General features: G+C 44.0%; 1 protein-coding gene across 15 annotated transcripts in view; it reads right to left on the bottom strand.

Moving 5' to 3' along the window:
- LOC139048606 (zinc finger protein 239-like) overlaps window positions 1-27,548 on the bottom strand; it is an 81,944-nt gene that overhangs the window by 45,201 nt on the left and 9,195 nt on the right. For 9 of the 15 annotated variants that reach the window (XR_011507808.1, XR_011507803.1, XR_011507804.1 and 6 more), the window contains one exon: window positions 21,693-21,899. The exons of 2 other annotated variants lie outside the window; for them this stretch is intronic. Coding sequence is in view for 3 of the 13 variants with exons in the window: in XM_070523020.1 (XP_070379121.1) it covers window positions 21,693-21,899 (207 nt within the window). In the remaining 10 variants the exon portion in view is untranslated. Of the gene's footprint in view, window positions 1-6,556; window positions 6,581-9,315; window positions 18,657-21,692; window positions 21,900-27,548 lie in introns of those variants that run through there. 4 more of the 15 variants (XR_011507807.1, XM_070523019.1, XM_070523021.1 and 1 more) reach the window with 2 other exon arrangements.

Here is a 27,548-nt window from a genome sequence, read left to right as displayed (position 1 = left end):
GTGTTGAATACAATGTAGATCTTGTGCACATGTCGTCAACCGTGGCGAGTTTTACAGCACAAGTGTCGTTTTCATACTCTGAAAATTAATGCTGTCACATACGAGCAGGAAATTTTTGCCCATCTTTTAAAAAAATCTTAAGGAGGGGCCTCACGTTTCACTGAACCGGTTTCAATAAATTCAGTTTCATTGTGTTCACCACAAGCTGAGATTCATTCTAAAGCCTTTGTTTTTATTATAGGCTCGATAGATAAACTTTCCAACACTTACAAAACTTTTAATGCAATTTTCTCAGCATCTTTTCTTTTATGTGCCTCTGCCTTATGGAAGTTTTGAGGATGTCTCCACGAAAGGACTTAAACAAACTTGGTATCAATGTTCTCAGTAAAAACTCAACTACATGTATAAGGTAAAGATTTCGTTTTCGGTGAAGCTGTTAGCCTCTCAGTAGTCGGCCCTTTTTGTGTCCGTCCGTGAACAGAAATTTATCATCAGCAACAGCTCATCCTTTCAAAATGCAGAAGCTACAAGCACACAGAAAAGTGAAACCAGGGTGTCTACCAAGTTCACATTTCCAAATTGCAAGAGCTTTCCAGGTTTTCTCTGAGTGCCCTTGCAAAATTCCTCAAGTGAAAAAGAACTTTGTTTTATGTCAAGGCGGGCTGACACCCTGTTGCCCAATGCTGTGACTCTCTAGTAGGCATGTTAAAAAATGAAAATACGGCTTAATCAAGTTTGAATAGTAAGGAGTAGTGTTTACATTATTTCAAAAAAAAAAGAAACAGGGGGAAGGCGGTTAGTAAAATGCACAATGAATAAAATATCTTCGAAAAAAAATGGCAAACCCCATTACAAATTTAGTCTAACATTTCCGAATACAAATGAAAAGGAGATCCACACAGAAGCAAATATTTTCGAATATGAGCCATTTCTATCAACTGATAGAGCAAGCTCAGTAGAATTAAGCCCGAAATTTTTCACAAGTGAGATTCTCTCTCAGCAGCTGATAAGACAACCTCAACTGTCTTGACACACTCTCAGCTCGCGCACAATGCCTCAGTGTTGCATTTCACTGCTTTAAAGAGTTTATTTTGGTTCGGATGAAAAACACCTGCATCTCGGCATGAGCCAACACTGTGTTTTCAGCTCGAGGTCTTTCAAAGAAGCAGCAGCATGCTTTCTTTCCTGTTCATTCCTCCATGTGTCGATTCTTTCTGTTCTCATTCTCCTTCCACCATGCGTTTGCCCCACGGACCATTTGAAGCATTCTCTTGGTCAGCTGTACAGACAACGTCCAATCTTTAAGGTTTCCTAGCCACCATTTTCCCTTTTTCTCGTGGGCGCTGCGCTCCCAGCCAGAAAGTCGACGTATATCACTAAAGTTCGCCTACATACATGGTAGTGCAGTAACGTCGCTCATAGTGGCACGTGAATTGAAGAATTATTCAAGGCAACATCAGTTATTTCAATAAAACTTGGTGCTGGGCTAGTTGGTGATGCATTCTTTAAAACTGATGGTAGCGCTAAAAAGGAACGGACACACGAAGACGACACGACGACGAAGGAACGCTACTGACAACTGGTTTATTTTTCTCGCAAGAATTCTATATTTAAAAGAATCACAACACATGCGCACAACCGAACTACACCAGCCTTCTTTATCGCCATATCAAAAACAATGTCATGCACGCGAAGCGGCAGAAGTGCAAGTGCAAAAGCTAGAGTTTTGCTGGAAGCTTTCCACATACAAGAAAAGGTGGGTCTGTGCATCAGCGATGCTTCAATTAATTTGTACTCGGCTGAGCGCACACTTCTGGGGAAAATTAAAAAACCGTAACGGTATGGCTTTTCTTCAATTGGTCATGTGTTCACTTCTTGCTGCTCGGGAGTTTTATCATCTCGCTTCGCATGCATGACATTGTTTTTGATATGGCGATAAAGAAGGCTGGTGTAGTTCGGTTGTGCGCATGTGTTGTGATTCTTTTAAATATAGAATTCTTGCGAGAAAAATAAACCAGTTGTCAGTAGCGTTTCTTCGTCGTCGTGTCGTCTTTTCTTCGTGTGTCCGTTCCTTTTTAGCGCTACCATCAGTTTTAAAGAATCAGTTATTAGTGTACCCTGTTGCTTCAATAGATTAATTAAAGTTGAGCTAAATGATAAAACACACAAACCGAATGGCTACGTGTTGTTGTTTTACTTCGCACTGCAGCGAGAGAGATGTACATCTCTTTCGTCTGCTTGTTCCCACATCGTTCAGTCGTGCACACAGACAATGAAACTGTCATTTTCTACCGTATTCTAGCACGCGATCATGCTCTGTGATCCGCTTGTCTGCTTCAGTATTCATGTAGCACTGACTTAAAACGCTAGTCACGTGTTCTCATGCGCAGCATGCAAAATCATGTGCTGTGCAAAACGAGACAAACGCAACAGTTTTCACGCAATATCATGAGCAGAAGTGCACAGTACAGCAAAAAAGCGAGGGGAAAACAAATGAAGATGGGGCCCCTGACATATGAGTCACGCGATCATCAAGCTCCAGCACGGGAGAACACAGGGAGAGTTTCGCTTGCGGAGGCTAAATGGGGCAATTGGAGAGAGTGCCTCTTGTGGCAGTGTCATTCGCCTCCTGAAATCATGGGTTCGTGGCACTGAAATATTTCTATCTTGGTTATGAAATAACCAATCTGAACAATTATTGCATATAACAACTTCAAGCATATAATCGAAATTTGATATGGGGCCTGATCGGGGGCCCTTGAAGGGCTCAAATCGCCACAGGCACACCTGAAAACACTTTTGTAGCAAAGACGAATACTATAGTGCGCCACCGTCTCCAGCGCTTTTATTGGGTCAAGCTCTCGAGCGCTCTTCTCGGGGGACGCTGCTCATGCTGAGAGTCTATGCCCTGCACTGACAGTTGGCCCAACTACTGGTGGCAATAAACACTTTTACACTTTGAAGGCCTGCCAGTACACTTATTACGCATATCAGTGCTCATACTGAAACAGGGGACGGTAGATGCATGCGTGTATAATTAACCCTTTGAGGGTCAATGACATAAACGTACAGTGCCACGAATAAGTCCAGAATGGTTGGTGCCATTCATTTACGGCGCTGTCTGTACGTTTAAAAAGTGCGCCAATTTCTTAACTTTTTTTTCTCTCATGTGCTGCCACTATGTGGGAATACAGGGAATGTTTTCACACATTTCCCTCTCTTGGTTTTCGTTGCATGGTTTGTTTTAGAGCTAGTTTGCTCCAGCGCGTCTATATACTACCATTCGCGCATTGGCGTGCGCATGGCCGGGCAGCAGTTTGGGTTTCGTTCCGCAGGCGGTTTAGGCTTCTTACGCTTGCAAAACTGATGGCTATCTCGTTACTAATTGCTCAAAGGGCGACCACTTGTTTCTCGCTCATTTAGTGCTCACAGGGGTGCGCATGGAAGGATGCCGCCATGCATGCATTTCCGTTGCCGTTCCTTCTTTTTTTTTTAGAGACTCACGAAAACTAATTGCCTCTGGTTGGCAATAAGATGAAAATTACTGGAAGTTTGCCACATGTTTTGCTTTTTTGATGGGAACACAACCACAGTTTTCTTGAGTGTGCGCACCTATGCAGTTCGATTACGCTATGGACGTATACATTAGTGTAAGAGCAGGAACATTTGAGTCTTGCCAAATATTCTCATGTGAGCATTTCCAAAACCTAGAACTATGTGTATAACAATGCATTAAATTTTTAATTCTTATAAGGTTATTCCCTTTTTTATTGTTGTTATTCATGAATGAAGAGTACATATATACCAACACAAAATATATTTTTTCACGTTAGGGTTACCCTAGAAAAATTACGGTAAATTTTTTTCTAAATAGGTCCCCCAAGAAGAATTGGCATCTGCAATAAAAAAAATCAACCTTGGGTGGCCGCATATGGCGTAGGAAATCGACCCTGAAACGGTTAAGGAATACACACTGTGTCCCGTGACAATTGCCCTTTCCCATGCTTGTTATGCTTCACAGCAAGACTTCGCGTATGCGTCACCGCGTAATGCTGCTGTACTGAGGCGAAGATGACTTTCAGGAATCGGCATTATGCAACAAATTGTGCTTTCCAAGCTGCAAAGCCGACCGCAATAATCACAAAGGCAGAGTCGGTACCATTGCTGACAGCAGTGAATCCTTTTGATGAAAAACACGGCATCAAACGGCAAGAAGCTTAACAGTGAACATCGAAGGAGCTAGGCCCAGCATTGCCGCAGCGGTGGTGGCTACAGCTGCCACCAGATCTACGTGCGAGAGCCCTGGTTCGAGGCAGCGAGATAATCAAATGGACACTTTGTAGAAAAGTGAGCGCTCGCTGCCGTAGGCCTAAGGAAGCGTTCAGTGCACTGGGTGTGAGAGTATTTGCGTGGAAAACATTTCCTGTTGTCGCCTTGTTGCTACCTGTGCCATTGAGTTTGATCGCATGAAATTCAGCTTGCGTTGTTTGTTCAGTCATCTTACGTCATGTCAGAATGATAGAGGAAGAATGCTTTCCGCTTTATTTATTTGGACACGGTATGCATTTATGACTTTTTGAGATGCTCGACCGCCAGTGAAAGGTGTGGAGCTCCCTGCACTAAACAACCACGATCGTGTGTAAGGCCCATCGTGGATGGTTATGTGAAGAGGGTTATGTGAAGAATGTTATGCTCAATCTGAGCGCCAGTAGCCTGCAGGTGAGTCTTATTTGGGCAGGTTGCGCCAGCCCGATTGGATTTTATGTCGGTAGATTCACTCTTGCTTTTCTCTTCCTGCAATGTTGTAGGAGCTGAACTATATGCATTACAATGCACATTTACCACTGTGCAAACTGTTACATGCATGTATTAAAACAAACCTAAAATGAAGCCTAGGGATGAACTCGAGTGGTTTAGGTAGATACGAACACGCACAAGGTGTCGCATCATCAGCTGTCGAAGCAGGCTGCATTCCATCGGCTAGCCTTAGCTTCCTATCACTCACTTATCTCGCACTTCGAGTGGCAGCATAGAATGACTGCAGACTTTTCGCCATATTTTCGAACAGATTGCATTTGTGTTATATAAATCGTCGCATCAAGTAGTCAATACATGTGCTATCGAATGCGCAGCAATGTGCTAGATGGTACGACACGATTTTCAAAATCATCATCATCATCTCAGCAGCAGCAGCAGCCTGGTTATGCCCAATGCAGGGAAAAAGGCCTCTCCCATACTTCTCCAACTACCCCGGTCGTATACTAATTGTGGCCATGTTGTCCCTGCAAACTTCTTAATCTGATCCGCCCACCTCACTTTCTGCTGTCCCCTGCTACGCTTCCCTTCCCTTGGAAGCACCAGCAAATAATCGTTAGCAAATATTGCCCTTAGTTTCCATTTCCTCTCGCAATGAAAATGCGTGTGTTAGCTGGCACACACACATCGAACACACGCGCATCGCTTAAGCTGGCATCTTGCCGGTGAAGCGAGCCCGCATTCTAAGAGCTAGGAGTGTACACCGAGCACAAGAGCGCACTCTGAAACCACTAGCCGATGCCATCGCGCACATGCCACACCAAAATCATGCTTTGCTGTCATTAACGTGCTGTTGCATGCCTCTTTATCCATGCTACAACCGTGCTGCTGCACTGCAGCCTGACCGGAAGTTCGGGCGTGTGTGAAACCAGCTGACAGGTAGTCAGGGTGAATAGAAAAGTTTGAAGGCTGGCCTAAAATTGAAGAAAGGCAAAGATTAATACAAAGGACTCATTACAGGCCAAAATTCATGACGTATACCTGTTATAAAGTGCTCGCTGCAAATTTGAATACCTGAGTGCTCGTTTGGTCACCATACTGTCCGTGTACAATTGCTTTAAGCCGTTAACTCCATGACACTCTTTATTGTGGGTACTGCTACTCGGACGAAAACAACTAAAAAAGAAAAACAATGTTATTCTTGCCACAATAATTTGTACATCCATATACGACGCAGTGCACTGGAATCCGAAATGCGGACACGGGAGCTTGCCTGAGCGCGCCGGAATGCCCAGCCAGGTTGGGAGTCGTCTGCTAGCTTTCCAACCGCATAGGGGGCACTCGCAAGCAGTGCACCCGCACATGCGCAGCAGCTTTTTTACAATGTGTCCATTGGCGGCGGTGGTGGCTTTGATTAATGTCATTTCGGACCAGCAGTCGCGGCAAAAAGTCTGGAAAATCAGACGGCGAAGGGCTCTTCCATCCGAAATTTTACACATTCTTACGGATTGACACCATGGGTTTTGTGGTGATGCTGCACAGCCATCTTAATTACCATATGTCTGAAAAATTGAGCGTCCAGTAAATCAGGCGCCCAAGAAGTATGTCACTGACTGTACAGTGGCAACTCCTCCAGCCAACAGCACGGCATCAAAGACGATTCATTACGATTCCTCTCTGTTACTCGAGCCAGCAATACCGCTACTTTCGTTCCCTTTCAGTAAAATTACAGCTAATTTTCCCTGATAGAAGCACTGATTCTCTGAGCATTTCCACACTATTCGAAATCCCTAAGAATTACCTGTTTTCCCGATTGGTAGACACCCTGGAAGTGAACAGTGTACATATTCATTGGAATCACCCATGCAATGCATAAAACAGCATACATTTCAATAAAGAACAAGCTCAAAACAAGCATCAATCATCGTCAGCAATGGCTCATACCCCCATAAGAGCAAAAAATGTGATGGCTCATACCCGCATAAGGCAGAGGCTACAAGCGCTCGGCAAAGTGAAACGAACAGCACAAACATTCAATGACATCACCCATACAACACACAGAACAGTAAATGTTTCAATAAAAGAACAAACTCGAAACAAGCATCTGAACCATCATTTAGTGAATTTCATACCCCCCACAGCAGTTGTGGTGGTTTTGCAAAAGCTTCACTGGACATCCACTTTATCAAGGCTGAAATGGCAAGTCAACTTCTTTGTTTTTGATAAGCTTGATACATTTGTATTTAGGTAGTAAGTAAGCTAAATACAGTAAGATAATTTTTTATCTCCAACTTCGAAAATTACTTGTAAATAATACCTGTATAAAAATTTTATTAGCTTTACCCTTTGCGGTAAACCTTTGAGAAAGTTCTGAAAAATAACTTGTCAAATAACAAATTACTATAAAACCAGTCAGAAATTGCCTAATTGGAATATGGCATTCCACCATATTTTTTATGTAGATGAGATATTTGAAATCTGTTTGCACATTTCAAATCTCCATTCAATGATGCCCCTTCTTGCCAAATTTCATCAAGTTGATTAATAAAAGAAAGCTTTTAGGACCCTTATCCCCTTTTAACAGAAGTCGAATAACCAGGCATGTATTGACTAGAAGATAGCAAAGGTGGTTCCAGTCCATGAACCAGGTCAAGTGCATCGTCTGGAGAACTACCGCCCTATCTCATTGACTAGCAATCCATGCAAACTTTTAAAACATGTAATATTGTTACGTGAAGGACGAGTCAGTAAGGCGAGCAACTATTTACAGATTAAACAGCGGTTGCAGCGCTGACCAGTTAAATGACCCGCGGAGAGCCCAGTTCGTTCTTCCTCCTCTTTTCTCAAGTGATGGCGCCCACGCACCTCGTTCAAACAATCAAATACCACACACATGTAGCAATATATTTTCACCTGTAAATTTTATTACAATAGCAATTATGTTGACACTCCAGGCACATTTCTGCCGTCGGCGTCACTATGAGGTTCCGTATGAAGTCCAAGGGTGATAAAATCGTTGTTGCACTGTATGTGCGAGTAAAAGAGTAAAATAGCAATTATGTTGACACTCCAGGCACATTTCCGCCGTCGGCGTCACTATGAGGTTCCGTATGAAGTCCAAGGGTGATAAAATCGTTGTTGCACTGTATGTGCGAGTAAAAGAGTAAAAGAGTAAAATAGCAATTATGTTGACACTCCAGGCACATTTCTGCCGTCGGCGTCACTATGAGGTTCCGTATGAAGTCCAAGGGTGATAAAATCGTTGCTGCACTGTATGTGCGAGTAAAAGAGTGTGAGGCTGAGCCGGCGATTGCGGCTCAGTCTCATGCACACAACAATGGAAAGTGGCGAGGACGTGCTATACCTTCCACCACGCCCAAGGCTTTGGGGGAAGGGAAGGAAGGGGGGCACGCTCTACTGCCGCTGCTTCTTAAAAGCCATCTGCAATGAATACTGAGTCCGCACTGCGCTGTCTTTTCACAACGTACTTCGCGTTAATGCGAGCTCCTCACAAAGACCAATTTACTCGCTGCTGCTGCAGCGTTTCCTCACTGCAACGTTTTGACAGCAAGTATCTGCAGTCATTGAGTGAGATGCAGGGTATTGATAATGGCTTGTGCGGGCACGACAGTATGCCCGTTAATTTAATTAGTATGCCTATGTTTACAAGTTTACAAGGTCAATAAAACTAATATCCGTACTTCGTGCAGCTTTCCACTAATCTGCTATCGCAATGGATGCATTGCCTTTCGGGCGAAACTGACTTGTTCTGCAAAGTAACTCCTTCTTTCATCCATGTCAGCACGGTTTTAGAACATTTGTATTTATTTATTTATTTATTTATTTATTTGAGTACCCCAAGGGCCCGTTAGGGCATTACACAGGGGGGGGGGGGGGGACAAAAAAGTTCAGGCATAAGTGCAATGTGTACAGTGCAAATAATATAGGAAGGCATTAGGAACAATAAAAAAAATTGATCTAAATGTCGAGCAGGAACCAACAAGATAGCAAAAATTAGAATTAAAGAAAAGAGAAAGGGAGTTTATACAATATTTGGTAGCGTGAAAAATTCATAGGAGCCTAAAACGCGATGTGAACAATCAATAGCCATCATAACACAAGTTTAAAGATACAATCAAATGATGATTTAGGTAAGCAACCTACACAGATACATATCAGATGAAACGGAATCAATTTTATACAATGCCAAGCACATGGAAACACTGTTTAAGTAAATATTCAGGCAAATGTGGGTTTGGACAGGTTGATACAACCTAAAAAGGTTAGCAGTGCTGCACGAAATGATGATGATTCTGTAAGCGAGACAACGTTTGAAGGTAGCGAGTTCCATTCAGCAATAAATAAAACTAGAGGCGAATTTTTATAAGCGTTAGTCCTGGCAAATATAAGTTTTACTTCATGAACATGGTCTGTGCGGGTCAAGATGTGGGGAGCGGGAAGAATATGGGCTCGAGCGAATGCAATGTTACTATGCTAAAGGCTATGGAAGGACAACCGTGATAATTTCCTGCGCATGTCAAGAGAAGGAAGATTGAGTAATTTCTTTAAGGTGGACACACTTTTATTTATTTATTTATTTAGGAATACTGTAGCCCTCACTTGAGGGCCATTACAGGAGAGGAAAAAAATAAAAATATAAATTTCAACACTGACAATACAACGTTATACATCATTGTCAAACACAAATTACAGGGAGCCAACAAGTATGTACAGAACAAGTATGCACAGAATAACAGTAAGCATGACCAATTCTTAATTATCCCGTTGCCTGTAATACAATTCTAATAGAGTATAAAATTCGTTACAATTTGTGCTGTTGCAGTGCAGTCCGGAAGGCCATTCCATATATTAATACACGAAGGAAAGAACGAGTATTGAAAACCATCAAGGCGTGTTTTATAAGGCTGTACACTAGCACTGTGGTTTAAACGTGCACTGTGTTTTAAAGGGGGGCGAATGTATGTTTCTTTGTTTATTCTTATTTGATTTCTGGTTATCTGGAAAAAGAATTTCATTCGTTGTTTTTCTCGTCGTGTTTCTAGCAATTCCAAGTCGCAACTTTTCAACATGTGTGTTACAGAATCGGCTCTCCGATAACGTGAATAAACAAAACGCACCGCGGTTCTCTGAAATTTTTCTAGTTTATCTCGCAAGTACAGTTGGTGAGGGCTCTAAACTGGGGAGGCGTACTCCAAAACCGGGCGAACAAATGTTTTGCACGCAATGTACAAAACATGATCGGAGCACCCAGGAAGCCGAGTGAGCACAATCAGGAAGGCGGTGGGGAGGGGCGCTGGCCTCCCCACTACTGTAGTTTGCTAAGATCAGCTCGGTGATCCCTCTATTTTGATTTTTTCATGCAACCCGGTTTTAACAATCATCAGTTATACAGTGGAATTTTCGTGGCATTTGAATATTATTATAAGTGGGTTCGACTGTACCTTGGTGGTAATGTTTTCACGGTTCCAACTTCTGTGAAACTGACATTATATGAAACCCTACTTCACTCAAAACTAGTATACACATTTACTACATCAGATAAAAATATCAAACATTACTAACCTTTGCCCTTGAAGAGATTCAAAATCAAGCAGTTGGTTTTATTTGATCTATTCCTTCCATTCCAGTGTAACATACACGAAAAAAGAAAATCTGAATACGCCAAATTTTATTATGTCAGAAATGTGCTCACCTTAGCCCATTTCACAAGGTTTACCATTCCAACCATGTAGTGAAGAAACAACTGTTCACACCATCTTTCTATGTTACATCAGGATCTCACCAGGGATATAAAATTGGCATGCCAGCCACCAAGCGAACAGGTAGCATGACTCCTTTTTGCACTGCACAACTGGAACCACCTTCCTACTTCCTTCAATCCCAGATGCATCTCCTTTCAAAACACCAATCTACCACTGAACATTTTCTCTTCGTACAGTCGCCGCCCAATAAATTGGACACTGATAATCTGGACATGCTCAGTAATTTGGACAGGTTCGCGGCACCACTAACGGCCCCATAGACTTCATGTGTAATGATGACCGATATTTCGAACAGCCACCAGCTCTACATTCGATTATCTGAACTCCGTCCCTTGCTGTAGCGTACACTGACTCTGCCATTATTATCTTCTCTGGCAGCCCCGACGAGACATCAAGTATGGCCTCAGAGATCACAAGCTAGATGGTAATCTCTGAGGCCTTGCCTTGGTTGGAGCACTATGCCTCAGATTTAATTGCAAATGCCAACATTGGAGGCTTTGCCTGAAAAGGTTGCATTAACATCACGATCATCACATTCTATTCCAGCTATTGCGGCAGCCCCATGCACCAGTAGCCTACACCATTCTGTGCTTGTTTGTTTGTGGCAAATTTGGCAAATCGCACCAGTGCAAACCGGGGTGCCCTGGCGTGACGATGATTGGATGAAACAGCGCATTGGGGCGCCCTGGTACGCACCAGTGCAACTTGCCGAATTCGCCATTAGTTGGCATTTCGGACAGCACTCGGCTGGCTCCAAGGAGTCTTTCTCGTGAACTTATCGACAGGCCAAGTCAAATGGCACCAACGGTGCCCTTGCAGTCCAAATGAGCCTGACTCCACAACTGAAGTGCCTGAACTGCCGCCTACCACTACACGCTCAATGCAGACATTACTGATGATCTGCCAGGCTGCAGTAAGCGGATTTCTGCCACGATTACGTTTGAAGACTGCAGACAACTACAGCGCAGTGTTGTCGTGTGCCAAACTGAACGATGACGAAATAATTGAGCAAGTTCTCCCAGCGTCAAACTGTGACTTTAACTTCCATGATAATAATGTGCCATGTGCTCCAAACCAAAGCCTTCACATGCAGATCTGACTCAAGCCTTTGCAGTCCTTGCATCGTCGTACAGCACAACACTGGCAGAAATGCAGGCATACTTCGTTGCACAGAAGTGGAAGTGCATACAGTAACGAATCGACCACTTACTCCTTGCACAGGGGCCTTAAAACGTAAATGAAATTATGCTTTTTGGATACAATCATTTTGTTCAGACATTCAATAGTTCAGACTTATTTACGTTTCCCATGGAGTCCGAATTATCAGTCGTTGACTGTATAATTGTGTGTGCATTTTTTCTTTGTTACCTCTCCAATCTGTATTGCCTACAGGCCTTCAAAGTCTGTGTAGCAAATAAAAAATAAATAAAAATTATATATAAGGCACATCTGTGTACAAGGTGCACCCACATACTCAACTGACGTGATAAAACGTGATTATGCACACATGTAAACACATTCCGAAAGGTCCCACCTACACATATTGGGGCACTAAATTTCTTATAACAAAATTAATACAAGCTGCGAATTCTCGCAGAATAAAACTTGTGCAGGAAACCAACATTTATTGCACTTCCGTCAAGGCCACTAAAGGCCTCGTCCTTCGAACAACTATCAAAGAGTGCAGCTACTTCATCCGACAGCATCGTTGGGTTACAGTCGTCAGCCCCTCAAAAACATTTAGACCAATTTTTAAGCACTTTGAAGCATGCCACTGGCATTGGCTATGTGGTGTGGGCCTGTTCGGGATGTGCATACAAACAACGATCACGTCATGCTTGCTTGAAAACACGCACAAAAAAGTGACGTGCTAACTGGAAGCCGAAAGTACTGGACTGCCGAGACTTCTTGCACAGGCTCCTGATGATAATGATGATAACCAAGTGCTGCTTGCATGGTTGGAACAAAGGCGTCGGTGCAAAGAACATAAGCGCTCGCAATTTGGGGCACGTTTGTTGTCGAACGCAAACCTTCCTAGCCCTTTTAGACATGTGCTGCCTACACATACTACGCCAACGTAGTGCTGATTAACGATTCTGTTCTCTACAGCAGGAATACTTAAAAAGGGGTTCACTAAATTACTTTTAGGGCCCACAAACCCGCACGCGCAGGTCGAATTCGAGAGTGAAGTGTGTGGTGCATCACACCTTTCGCAGTACTAAGTAAGGCGGCATTTTGTACCATGTTAATACTTGTATAAATGTGAGACTTGCCGGAGTAAACCTTAGTTGAAGTTCCGCGCCTGTCCTGTGTGTTCCTTCTCTGTCCCTTGTTTTTGTGCGGTTACATGATGCATTCCAATAACGACCACCAACTAGCCCACTTATCCCTGTTAAACATGTTAATCAAAAGAAGCTGCAATCATCATTGCTACTACATGGCACTTGGTACGTACCACAAAACCTTTCTCTCAGTAGTGTTGACAAAGTCTTTGTTGACAACCTTGTTACACTAGCATTTGGTATGACACAGGCCAATTATGAGGGTACTTAGACTTTCCCAAAGTTTGAGCCTGTGAAAATCAGGGGCAAGCCACAATATGTTTTGTGTGGCGAAGTGCTTATTCAAAGTTCCCTATGACTGAACCATACTAGCCCACCATCTCTGGACAAAGCACCAGCCTATTAAGACAAGGACCGCAACTTCTTTAAGATACCAGAAAAAGACTTTTAAATATGAAATTTTTTGCAAGTCAGTCATTTCATCAGCTCTTCCCTCTTGATGATTTTCCTTTTTTTTTTCAGGCGATTTGAACAGATTAATATCGAGATTCTTCTGTAAAAATTTGCACAGATGAAATGTACTGACTTCATTACATTTTACTTTCGTATTTTTTTACAGCCACAAACCGATTTTTGGCACTCTCAAGAGGCCGAGATTGTCTACGAAAAATCAGGCAGTCCGAAGAAATGAATTCGCACAAAAAACATATTTTTTTACCAAGTGGCTTAAACAACTCGTCAGCCTGTCTCTGTGGGGCATTACGTTGTCATACCGATAGGTCAGCTTGCACGTCAGTGAAGGCGACATTCTCGATGTAAATAGCTGAAAGCACTGTGCACGCTCACGTTCAGAGTTAGTCAGCAGCAGTCACTTACTTCTCACTGCCATAGCGTGAGTCATCATCTTCCAGCACCTGGCTAACTATTTCGTCCTTGGTAAGTTCAGCACAGAAGACGATCTCATTCTCAGTGTTGGAGAACTGCTCCAGCATCACTTCCTTTGGAATGACACCTGCTGCGTGCAAATGCTCAATGAGGTCAGCAGGTAAAGGGAGGTAACATAGAAGAATTCCATAGCATTTATGACAGGGTGGCAGATCTTGTTGTAAAACTTAATAAGAGGTACAAATTGAAGGTCGTACAGGTCTACGCCCCTACATCCAGTCATGACGATCAGGAAGTCGAAAGCGTTTATGAAGACGTGGAATCGGTGATGGTTAAAGTCAAAACAAAATGCACCATAGTGATGGGCGACTTCAATGCCGGGGTAGGCAAGAAGCAGGCTGGAGACAAATCAGTGGGGGAATATGGCATAGGTTCTAGGAATAGCAGGGAAGAGTTATTAGCAGAGTTTGCAGAACGGAATAATATGCGGATCATGAAAACCTTCTTCTGCAAGTGGGATAGCCGAAAGTGGACATGGAGGAGCCAAATAGGGAGACTGGAATTGAAATAGACTTCATACTCTGCGCTAACCCTGGCATCATACAAGATGTGGACGTGCTTGGCAAGGTGCACTGCAGTGACCATAGGATAGTAAGATCTCGAATTTGCCTAGAGCTGAGGAGGGAACGGGAGAAACTGGTACATAAGAAGCCAATCAATGAGTTAGCGGTAAGAGGGAAAATAGAGGAATTCTAGATCAAGCTACAGAACAGGTATTCGGCGTTAACTCAGGAAGAGGACCTTAGTGTTGAATCAATAGATGACAATCTTATGGGCATCATTAAGGAGTGTGCAACAGAAGTCGGTAACTTCGTTAGACAGGATACCAGTAAGCTGTCGCAGGAGAGGAAAGATCTGATGAAGAAACGCCAATGTATGAAAGCCTCTAACCCAACAGCTAGAATAGAACTGGCAGAACTTTCCAAGTTAATCAACAGGTGTCAGGCAGCTGACATAAGGAAGTATAATATGGATAGCATTGAACATGCTCTCAGGAACGGAGGAAGCCTAAAAACAATGAAGAAGAAACTAGGAATTGGCAAGAATCAGATGTATGCGTTAAGAGACAAAGCCGGCAATATCATTACTAATATGAACGAGATAGTTCAAGTGGCTGAGGAGTTCTATAGAGATTTATACAGTACCAGTGGCACCCACGACGATAATGGAAGAGAAAATAGTCTAGAGGAATTCGAAATCGCAAAGGTAACGCCGGAAGAAGTAAAGAAAGCCTTAGGAGATATGCAAAGGGGGAAGGCAGCTGGGGAGGATCAGGTAACAGCAGATTTGTTGAAGGACGGTGGGCAGATTGTTTTAGAGAAACTGGCCACCTTGTATACGCAATGCCTCATGACCTCGAGCGTACCAGAATCTTGGAAGAACGCTAACATAATCCTAATCCATAAGAAAGGGGATGCCAAAGACTTGAAAAATTATGGACCGATCAGCTTACTGTCCGTTGCCTACAAACTATTTACTAAGGTAATCGCAAATAGGATCAGGAACACCTTAGACTTCTGTCAAGCAAAGGACCAGGCAGGATTCCGTAAAGGCTACTCAACAATAGATCATATTCACACTATCAATCAGGTGATAGAGAAATGTGCGGAATATAACCAACCCTTATATATAGCTTTCATTGATTACGAGAAAGCGTTTGATTCAGTCGAAACCTCAGCAGTCATGGAGACATTACGGAATCAGGGGGTAGACGAGCTGTATGTCAAAATACTGAAAGATATCTATAACGGCTTCACAGCCACCGTAGTCCTTCATAAAGAAAGCAACAAAATCCCATTAAAGAAAGGCGTCACACAGGGAGATACGATGTCTCCAATACTATTCACAGCGTGTTTACAGGAGGTATTCAGAGACCTGGATTGGGAAGAATTGGGGATAAAAGGTAATGGAGAATACCTTAGTGACTTGCGATTCGCTGATATTGCCTTACTTAGTAGCTCAGGGGTCATTTGCAATGCATGCTCACTGACCTGGAGAGGCAAAGCAGAAGAGTAGGTCTAAAAATTAATCTGCAGAAAACTAAAGTACTGTTTAACAGTCTCGGAAGAGAACAGCAATTTACATCAGGTAGCAAGGCACTGGAAGTAGTAAGGGAATACATCTACTTAGGGCAGGTAGTGTCGGCAGATCCGGATCATGAGACGGAAATAATCAGAAGAATAAGAATCGGCTGGGGTGCGTTTGGCAGGCATTCTCAGATCATGAACAGCAGGTTGCCATTATCCCTCAAAAGAAAAGTGTATAACAGCTCTGTCTTACCAGTGCTCACCTACAGGGTAGAAACCTGGAGGCTTACGAAAAAGGTTCTACTTAAATTGAGGACGACACAACGAGCTATGGAAAGAAGAATGATAGGTGTAACGTTAAGGGATGAGAAAAGAGAAGATTGGGTGACGGACAAACGCGAGTTAATGACATCTTAGTTGAAATCAAAAAAAGGAAATGGGCATGGGCAGGACATGTAATGAGGAGGGAAGATAACCGATGGTCATTAGGGTTACGGACTGGATTCCAAGAGAAGGGAAGCGTAGCAGGGGGTGGCAGAAAGTTAGGTGGGCGGATGAGACTAAGAAGTTTACAGGGACAACATGGCCAATTAGCACATGACCGGGGTAGTTGGAGAAGTATAGGAGAGGCCTTTGCCCTGCAGTGGGCGTAGCCAGGCTGATGATGATGATCAGGCTCACTAGAGTTGCTATCATCGGATGATGACAGCATTTCATGTTGGATCGTGAATCCCGAGTGGCGGAAGCAATTTCGGATTTTGTTCTTGGTCACTGGCTCCACGCATTTAAAAGCCTGCCAACTGCAGTAATCAAGCCAACATTGTTGCTCTTGCCACTGTCCATGCATAGCATCATTTGACTAAGCACATGTGACAGATAGAGCTGCTTGAGAGTCCGGATAATCTCTTGGTCCTTTGGCTGTAGGAGTGACGTTGTGTTTGGTGGAAGAATTCCAGTTGCATAGCTTTGAGGTCCTTGACATGGCCTTGCGTAGCACAGTGGTCCACTAACGTTAGAACTTTGCGTCCTTGGCGCTCGAACTTCCTGTCCAACTCTCAAATGTGTTCTGCGAAAAGCTCTTGTGTTATCCATGCCTTCTTGCCCACTTTGTACTGCACTGGAACACGTGCTCCCTTATAGTATCTCGGAGTCTTTGAATTGCCAATAACAAGCATCAGAAGCTTTTTAGTTCCCAGTATGCTGCTGCCAACAAGGACGGTCAGCTGTTCTGTGTTGTGCTTGCCACCACGGCAAGGGTCCCCAGTGAATGCAAGGGTTTCTTCAGGCAGCAACTTATAAAACAGACTGGTTTTATCACAGTTTAATGTGTCTTTTGCAGCGAAATGCTGGAGCAATGACTGTAGCCTACCACTACGATATCTTTCAACAGCCAACTTGTCGACAGCAGCCCTTTCACTGCACATCTTCTTAATGCTTAAGTTTTTCGCTTATCTTTTGATACCCAGCCATCACTACTAAATTTAAAACCCTTAAGAGGAAGCTTTAGCTCGGGTGCTCCTATCTAAATACATGTAAAAGGAGAATTCGTTTTTCTAGGCAACCACAGCACCAAATTTGACGGGGTTTGCTGCATTTAAAAGAAAAGCTTAAAATCTAGTGACTGTTGGTTTCGAATTTTCGATTTAGGTCATAAATTTTTTATAAAAATTTGGCAAAAATCACAAATTTTCAGAAAACGAAACTATCAAGTTTACAACTCCGTAACTCAGCAAGAAAAAATGATATTGCAATTCTGTGAATTGTACCTGATAGCACATCTAAAGCGGACAAAATTGATATGTTACACATGAACCTCAAAAAATGGGGAAATGTATAATTACAACTTTTGCAGAACCCTCGTAAACAACGTAACAAATTCACGTAAGATGTAAACTGACATAACAAATTTGTCCGCTTTGAATGGTCTAATGGATGCCGCTTACAGAATTGCGATATCTGTTCTTGATGCAGAGCTATTAGTTCGTAAACTTGGTGCTTCTATTTTTTTCAAACGTCTGAATTTCTGAAAATCCTTTTAACAAAATTCTAGCCCTAAATCAAAATTCCACTTCCAACAGTCACTAGAATTTACTTTTTTTCTCTCAAATGCAAGAAATTTCATTAAAATCGGTCCAGGGGTTATCTCAGAAAAACGTTTTTGCGTTTTTACATGTATTTGAATAGGCCGCGTCGGAGTTGGGCCCGAGCTAAAGCTTCCTCTTAATGTTCATCTGATGCATGAAGGTTACTGTATGTTGATTTAAAACATCACCGGAGACTCGCTTTTGCTTGGCGATCATGGTTTTCAGCCAAATCACAGTAACTTCCTCAAATTTTGGTGGGCACCTTGGCGGACAATCTTCTGCTGGGGTGCAGCAGATTTGTCGGCGACTTACAAAATCTTCACATTGTTTTTCAGGTAGTCTCATTACGTCTTCCTCGAGATTTTTAATTCCTTTGCAACATCCGATTGCGACCAGCCACTTTGCACTTGCCTGATAATGGTGGCCTTCTTTTTCATCGCCAATTTGTTATAATTTCCTCGCTTCAAAGCCTTTGTCGAGTTGTAGGCAGACGACAAAAGCAGTGCCGATGCCATCGGTAGCAGCCGGCAATGAAACCACGAAACACGATTAGTTGTTGAAGCAGCTAAGCCTAGCATCGCAGTATTCAACTGAAGTGAACCACAATGCGCACGAGAGGTGACACGAGCAACACAGTTGACCATATGCGATGGTCGAGTGCCAGCAGCGACAGCGTGAAGGCTTGCGGGAGCCTGCAGCAAGCTGTGCCTGCTATCGTGGCTGTACCGGAAACTGAAGCTTTGAATTGGCATGCGAAATGTGTCCAAAGCGGGTTTGAGGCTGCGAAAAACAAAATGAGGGATTTCATTTGCGTTTTCGGTAGCTTTGACTTGCGATTATGAGAAATAGTCCATCAAATCGAATGAGAACAGTTTGAAACATCCAAAATTTTGGTCATTGTTATACATTGACTCTATGGAGCCAGTGGCATTACCATGGCAGAGTCAGAATATTCGAGCAGGTCCAATAAATTGGGTGTCTGAAAAATCGGTTGGCAACTGTATTATTATTGCGTTGTGACAAAAACATATTTGAAATCCACTTAGTGCAAGTAAACAGTATGTAAACCATTCTGCAAATCTTATGCTGCAATTGCATGCGCATGAATTACCAAGGAGAGCCTGGCAAAGCCTTGGTCAGGTATTGCAAAATACCTTTAGCACAATCTTCGCATGTTTGCCATGTGTAATGTGAACCAAAATAAAAAGTTTTCTTTTTTGTAGTAGTCAAAGTTGAGAGAATCTCATCCTTTTTGTCGTTACTGTGGCAAATATGCAAACTTTGCAAAGTTTGTGCAAACACATGTTAATACTGTTAGGGCTGCAAAATTAACATCTCAGGGGTTGGCTTATTTATTGCATTTGAAAAGAATGTGATAAAATAGGTGGAAGCGTAAGGAGTGTGGCAGTGCACTGTTTGGGTTTCATGAACAGAAAGTGAAACAGTGTAAATGTCCATTTTCAGTGGAAGCTTCGTTGCACAATGGCTACACTGTTGACAGTGAACTTGAAGACACTGTGGTAGAATTTCTTCGTGAGTACCATGCACGAGTTAGTTCTACTGATAACACCAGATTTAACTCATTGCAAAGGCAATTAAATATGCTCATTGGTGTATCGCTTCTCAACGTGAAAAGCCTCAACTTTTCGCATCAGCAAAGGCGGATGCGCTTTTAGCACATTGTAACAAGAGTGCTGCAGAAGAGCAACCATCCAATGGGACAAATTGACAGTACGAAAGAGGTTTCATCAGCCACTGCATCTTGCAAACACTGTGCAAGAAACCTGAAGCTGCCATCAACAGGAGACCATCAAAACATGTGTCTGGCCAGCAGTCGCCTGAAGATGCCTACATGTTGGCTAGAGTGATCGCTGGCATGCCCCTATGGTACTCACTGCGTGCTGCTGATTGCCCAATGACGGTGTAGCACATGCCTAGTCCTGTTTAGTCATCACCAATGATGTGCTGTGGAGTGTCGTGACTCAAAGCTGTCCCAGAACAAGAATCCTGACAGTTCCCATGTGGTTTTCGCCTCCCTCAATGAATGTGAATATTGATAAAACAAGCTATGTTCTGTAGTCAACTGCACTAAAGAATTTTGTTTGAATTTTATTCTGCTCAAACAAAGGGTCAATTTTTGTTCCGCGCTGATCTACAGTTGAACCCACTTATAACGATCCCGGTTTTAACAATATATTGGTTATAACAATGAGAAGCTGCTGCACCATCGACATTTATATGTTTTCCATGGTGAAATAACCCGGTTACTACAGTGCCCCAATGTCACAATATCGGTTATAACGATGAAGTCTGGCTGCTGGGTGTCTGAGCTAAAAGGTAGCGAAATGCGAAATCCTTGAAAAAAAATAATAAATAAACCGCTGCACGATGGGCCGCTGCGCGTTCATTTTCCAGCCATCTCCACACAGCTCTCTCCCGTCGCCCTTCCACCCCTCTGAACACGAATGGGCTGCGCCCATATTTCTACACCGCCCCAGCCTCCGAAGCACAAATGGATCATGCCAACTGCGCCGCAAGCAGATTGCTTGCATATTGCTTGCTGGCTCCTCATTCAGTGCAGTTCTGCGAACAGCTTAATCACTCGCGTTCTTTTTTGTTGGTTGTGTTGAAGTCATTCCTGGCCGCGCAGTTTTTTAACTTTGCTTGACTCACCGCTGAAACAAAACATGGCTGATCCACCCGCTGATCATCGGCAATGCACGATGTTGCCGGTGAAAAGAAAGTGCATGGCTATAGATTTGGAAACTATGTGCTTCTAACTGATGAGACAATCGTCACGAACATGCTTGTATCGGATAGCGACAGCGACGGTAGCAGCAATGACGTGGTAGGGCAGGCTGCCTCAATGTTGTCCTCACAGGAAGCCCTGCAGATGATTCAGTACATCTGGGGCTTCGTTTTAGCGAGGAACCTTCCGCTGCACTAACTGGGGCACCTGGATACCTTGGAGAAGGATGTCGGCAAGGTGGACGGACGTAGGTTTTTCTCGTAGAAGCCAGTGAGAAGCACGTGATGTGATGCTTGTGGCGATCTCTCCTCAGCGGTTCTTCTGGATTTCTGAAGCCAACAGGATGCCGCGGCAGCCTTCTTGCAATTTGTAAAAGGCCCCTTATGGGGCCACCAATGTGATGCCTCTGCAGTGCTCGCATATCGCTTGGCACCTGTGACACCTCTTTGCAGTTGTTATAGCAGTGCCGTTCGTTACCGCCGACAGCCGCGGCTTGTAACACGTAATCAGAGCACCCAGGAAGCAGTTAAATGAGTAAACACAGTCAGTAGCCAGGCAGAGGAAGGTGGTGGGGAGGGGCATCGGCCTCCCTGCCTATATAGCTTTCTCATATCAGCAAGCTGTCCCCTTATTTTGATTTTTTTCATGCAACCCTGTTATAACAATTATTGGTTATAACAATGGAATTTTCGTGGCGCTTGAATACTGTTATAAGTGGGTTCAACTGTATGCTCACATTTTTACATTAATACACAGATTTAGGCATAACTAAGAGACTCGCTGGGTGTAATGTTATCTCAGAGCAACATAAGGGCTACAACAACACCAGAACAAGAGGACTCTGGATTAAGCTCTGTCATCTAGGGTGCTTCAATGAGCTCAGTAGAGAATTATCTTTGCATTTTGCCCCAATCAGCCTGCAGACAAGAATCACAAACTTGCTAATTTGTTCTCAGCAGCAAAATGTCATACACACTTGCGCAAGTTGTGCCAAGTTAAGCAGACTTGGCCATTTACCACACTCACATGAGCAAAGAAATGTAAGAGAAGTGCCAGTCACTGCCCACCTGAGGTGGAGCTTAACTGATCCACAGACTCCATAGTTTGCATGCTCCTCGACACACTCCATGCTTTCAAGGAGCACCCGACAGACTTGTCAGCCAGAGGAACGCTGCACTGCATGCCAACCTCGACCTGACCAATGACCTTGGAAGGGGCGTGGCATGCCGTTTCGGTGGCGATACTTCCAGCTAGGCTCATCGCATTTGTCAGGCCTGCAGAAAATAATTCGGGTGATTGCAGTCGTGTTACAGCATCAAGAACAAAGGGTAAATACAATAGAATAAATGCAGGGGCACTTTATACTGCATAGCCATGGAACATAAAATAACCCTTCGGTTCAGTATTCCTTGTAGCGTTCCTAACTAGAACGGCAACAGAAATGACATCATCTAAGTGAGACGGGTGTCGTCCGCCATTTTATTCCAACTTCTTCCTTTTCACTTCTCCCCTAGCACCTTCCTTCATCTTCTTTCATGCGTCCAGCGCAGACCGCTTCACTCTTCCGGATTTCTTTTAATTACACCTCCTGGGGTAATACTTGAATACGTTTCCAATAGCGGCGCACTCCGTTTGGCCCGAGGCTCCGGCGTACCAGACATTCTTCAATATTCCATGCTGGCATGCAGTCTTAATAACTTGAAATGGTCCGCAATATTTTGAATTTGAGGGCACAGCTCCTTTCCTTACAAGGACATAGTCTCCAGGCTGTATGTCCGGTATCTCGCTACTGTGCCTTTTATCAAAGTTTCGCTTCATGCGGCGCTTGTAGATCTCCTGTTCTTTGACAGTTTTCCTTACTTCCGCAAGTTCGAGGTTCTCTAGGAGACCTAGCTCACGATCTGCAGGAAGTATGGGCGCTGTACCTGAAGTTACAAAATGAGGGCTGCAGCCTAAACTCGTGGTGTATGATCTGTTGTGATGCTTCACAGCGGCCTCGAGACAGCACTTCCAGCCACCGGCAAAGTCTGGATACATCTTCAGATACTGTTTGATGTCTCGTATGGCACGTTCCGCTAGGCCGTTTGCTGCCGGGTGGTATGGAGAAGAATGCTTTATCATGATGCCGTGCTCCTGGGCCCACTTTGATAATTTGGCACTCCGAAAAGCCGGCCCGTTGTCGCAGACGAGCGTCTTTGTGTGTTTAAAACACTCAGCTTTGAGGAGGTCTATTACGCTGTTTGCGTCTTCTTTGCCAGCTTTAGCCGCAATCGTCCGTGTGCACTCATCTATGGAGAGCAAGAAAGCTTGCGTTCGCTTGACTCCTTCCCCCTTCTTTTTGAGCTCCGCGAAGTCCAAATGAATTACTTCGAACGGGATGCTTGAATATTCAGGGTTTGTCATAACGTCTGTCGATTGCTTGAATTTAACTTTGTTCACCTGGCAGAGGTGGCATGTGCGGATGTAATGGCTGATGTCGTTTTTCATGCCCGGCCATGTGAATCTCATGAGCAATTTCTTATAAGTGCGCCAGAAGCCATCATGTCCACCCGATTCAGGGGTGTCGTGGTATAGATGAAGAATCCTTGGAATCATAGTTGGTGGTACGTGATACCTTCCATTGATAAACTGGAGCTCTTCTGTACCTTCCCATAGCTTAATATGATTGATTGTATCTGGATTATTGCTTGATTCCTGTACAAGTAATCTTGATAGTGCGTCAGCGTCAGTGAGGAGTGGGCCAGGACGGTGCGAAATTACGAAATCAAATTGTTGCAGATAGTTCACCCATCTAGCAATGCGGCCTCTTGGCTGGGCCATGCTCAGAAGTTGAGTCAATGCTTGATGGTCCGTGAAAAGTATGAATTTGGCACCTTCCAGGTAAGTACGAAAGTACTGCACAGCTTTTAAGACGGCCAGAGCTTCCTTTTCTGTGGTACAGTAATTGATTTCGGCGGGTTTCAGGGTATAGCTGTAGTACCCCACGACGTAGTGTTTGGTTTGATCAGCTTGTTTGGATGGCTTCTGGTATAGAACTGGCATCCACTAGAGTCTTGTTGATAATAGATACCGAAGCTCCACTGTCAACGAGAGCCTTCACTTCAATGCCATCTACCTTAATGGGGGCGTACAATAAGCTTGACGACACCAAATATACTGTCTCACTGAAGCTCTTTTTCTGGGGCTTGTGATGCACGGTAGACAGATTATGTGGAAGTAGGTTGCCGTGAACTGCGGTAATTGGTTCTTCACCATCCTCACAGTCATGATTTACGCTTCCCAGAGATTTGTTTATGAAGCTGTGTTCACATTCAGTTGACGGCAACGACTCTAGATTGGAATCAAGTTGCTCTGTTCTACCATCTGGCTGTCTTCTCGATGTAATTCTTGGCACTGAGGTCTGTAGAAAGTTCAGAAGGTCATCAAACGTTCTTGGACCTTTGAGCTGGACATGACTACGGATCTCGATACACAACCCTTGCGTTATCAAAGCTACAACAGCAGAAGACGACAGCTTCGGTTCTGCAGAATACAACAGGCGACGCTTCTCAAGACAGTACTCAAGCAGAGAGCCACCTGTATAACTGAACCGCAGTGCCGCATCCCATCTTTCTACTGCGTTGCCTTCGAAAGCCCCTAAAAAGTTGCTTTTCCACAGTTCCCAACATGTTGTTCCATAATCCATGAGTTGCACGTCATACCATTTTCTGGCTATACCGCCCAAATAGCGGCGCATATGCAAAATCTTTGTGTCGTCGGAGTGCCACAGATTCTTGTCACAGGCGTACTCGAAAAAACACAGCCAGTAGTGTGCATTTTGTGATTTTCCTTCAAAAACATCTGGTTCAACAATACTTCGTGCTGACTGCTCTCGACTAAGCGCTTGGACGAAAGTTCTCATTATTTCGATCTGTTGTATTATGTTCCTTTGCAGTTCCATAACACTCAAGTCTAGGCTCACCTTCCCGGCAGGCGTTTCCTCTTTGAGGGTGCCACGTCGTATGGGTTCCAGAACGAGTTCGCTCAGTGTCGGCAGTTGTAGATTCACCGTCACCGATCCTGTTTGCACGAGGGCTTGGCGGCTGATTGCAGCTTGTTGCAGTACCACGTTGATCAGCGCGGTAGAACTAACTTCACGAGGAAGGTCCGTCGCTGGCTCACCGTGCACTTGGTATCGGGTGAACACAACAGACTCTGACGACGCCTGGTCGACGAAAAACGTCACCCGCATCGCTGGTCTTCGAAAACTGTCGGCTGCGCCAAAATGTAGCGTTCCTAACTAGAACGGCAACAGAAATGACATCATCTAAGTGAGACGGGTGTCGTCCGCCATTTTATTCCAACTTCTTCCTTTTCACTTCTCCCCTAGCACCTTCCTTCGTCTTCTTTCATGCGTCCAGCGCAGACCGCTTCATTCCTAAAGGGCTACAAGGAACGATCCACACTGAATACTCAAAAGCAGGGAAACTTCTGTGGAAGGCTTACGACAGTAGAACATATGTGAGACACTTTTTCATCTCATACATTTTATAGCTATTGGTGCAGTCCAACTAATTAAAAGTGATTAGAAGATCCTAAGGTCATTGCTATCAGCCTATTTTATGTCCACTGTAGGATCCCCAATTGCCCCATGTTTCATGCCAGCTGATACCATCCTGTGCTTGCAAAATTTCTATTTCATCACACTACCTAGTCATCTGCTCTCCACGAATGCAAGCCAGTTTTATTGGTACCCATTCGGTAACCCTTATAGACTGTCGGTTACCTGCCCTACACATTACATTGCTTGCTAAAGTTCATTTTTTAATGCAACAGCATTGTTTAAAGGGCCCCTCACCAGGCCCCATAGCAAATTTTGGTTGTACGCTGGAAGTTATGTGTCCTTATGCAAAGATTTTTCAAATCAGCTCATCAATAGCCTCATAAATAGTGCCGCAAACCCATGGTTCCAGTAGGCAAGCTCCACTGCATAGCGAGACTCTCTCTCCACTCGCCTCATTTAGCCTCTGCAAGCGAAATTCCTTCCCTGTGTTCTCCCATGCCGGACCTTGAGGATCGCGTAACACATATGTCACAGGCCCCGCCTTCACTTTTTTTTTTCTCCTCGCTTCTTTTTCTTCGGCGATGCGCACTTCCACTGGCGGTGTTGCACACAGGCTGTTATCGTTTCGCGCAGCGCACGATTTTGTGTGCTGAGCACAAGGACATATGATTGGTGGTATAATTCAGTGCTGCACGAATACTGAGGCAGTACAAGCGGATCGCAGAGCATGATCACGTGTTGGAACACGGTAGAAAATGGCATAGTTTTGGCACCTGTGCATGTGACCGCACGATCATGGGAACAAGCAACACGAAGCAGAAGTACATCTCTTGCTTCGGTGCGAAGTAAAACAAAAAACATTCTGACATTCCGTTTGTGTGTTTTATTATTTCTCTAAACTTTCATTCGTCAATTCAAGCAACAGATCACACAGATAACAGGTGTCTTCAATAATTCTCGAAGTCACGTGTCGCCACGAGTACGTCACCCTCTGGCTTGGAGCGCAGCGGCCGCGAGGAGAAGGAAAAACGGCGTTCGGTTTGAAATTTCAGATCTTTCTGTGACGCGTAGCGATGCAATACTTTGCAGACACGATCGTTATCACGCGACGTATGCCCTGCGCTTGTCAGCTCAAAACGGCCAGACATGGTGAGGGGCCCTTTAAGAATTTGACTTAGTAAGCGGTAGGTCTGTATGTATGTATGTATTTATTGTGGCAGTTAATTACGCACGTCTTCATCTGTATATTAGTATCATCATCCTACGATAATCAATCCTCATCTTCAGTTCTGTGGGCGATCATCGTCATCGGGTGTGTGCCTGTGCTGGTTCGACGCCGAGTACTCGGGCCAAATAAATGTTGCTCCAAAAGAGATGTCATAGAATGTATGCATGTATGTCTACATCTAACCTTTTTTCTACCAACTTGGGTCACTGGATTGAGCACGTGGCTGCTGTGCTGAGGGAACCGAGTTCAATGGCCGGTGGTGTTATGTGGCGACCCGAGTGGAGCTCCAGTGAGAACGTGCGAGAGGTCTTTGGGAACGAAAAGTACCATCCACCACTTGTAAACAACGGCTTTATTCCAGCCGAGCTCATGCTACTACCACGAGGATCAAGCTGTACTGCTGGTGATGATATATACAGATGAAGCAGATGTACAATGGATGATTATGTGTGGAGATGATGTTGAAAGTCAGGCATGTGTTGCGCTCACAGTACATAATATATGAAGTCTTTTACATATCAGGATGATACAGTACTCATTAACACTGCTCATAAATCAAGCAAGATCAGAAAAGCATACACTAGGCCGTATGCAACTGTGAGAAAACTGCGAATTTATTATTGTATGGCAGCTTGACAAGTTTCCTTTTTACGTTTTCAACTGGCCAACACTTTACCAAAGAAGGTTTTCTGACAACAGCTATTCCAAGTTTTGTAGCGTCTAACGGGTAGCTGTACAACGGCTCACTGTTACAGAACAACCTGCCAAATATGCATGGTTTTCCATCTGATACACTGTGAACGTGTGTGCGTTTGGTTGGCATTCTCAGATCATGAACAGCAGGTTGCCATTATCCCTCAAAAGAAAAGTGTATAACAGCTGTGTCTTACCAGTACTCACCTACAGGGAAGAAACCTCGAGGCTTACGAAAATGGTTCTACTTAAATTGAGGACGACGCAACGAGCTATGGAAAGAAGAATGATAGGTGTAACGTTAAGGGATAAGAAAAGAGAAGATTGGGTGGCGGACAAACGCGAGTTAATGACATCTTAGTTGAAATCAAGAAAAAGAAATGGGCATGGGCAGGACATGTAACGAGGAGGGAAGATAACCGATGGTCATTAAGGGTTACGGACTGGATTCCAAGGGAA

Source organism: Dermacentor albipictus, chromosome 8 (assembly GCF_038994185.2).
Source record: "Dermacentor albipictus isolate Rhodes 1998 colony chromosome 8, USDA_Dalb.pri_finalv2, whole genome shotgun sequence".
NCBI lineage: Eukaryota > Metazoa > Arthropoda > Arachnida > Ixodida > Ixodidae > Dermacentor > Dermacentor albipictus.
The sequence above is the reverse complement of the archived record's forward strand: the minus strand, read 5'-3'. Positions and strand labels throughout refer to the sequence as shown.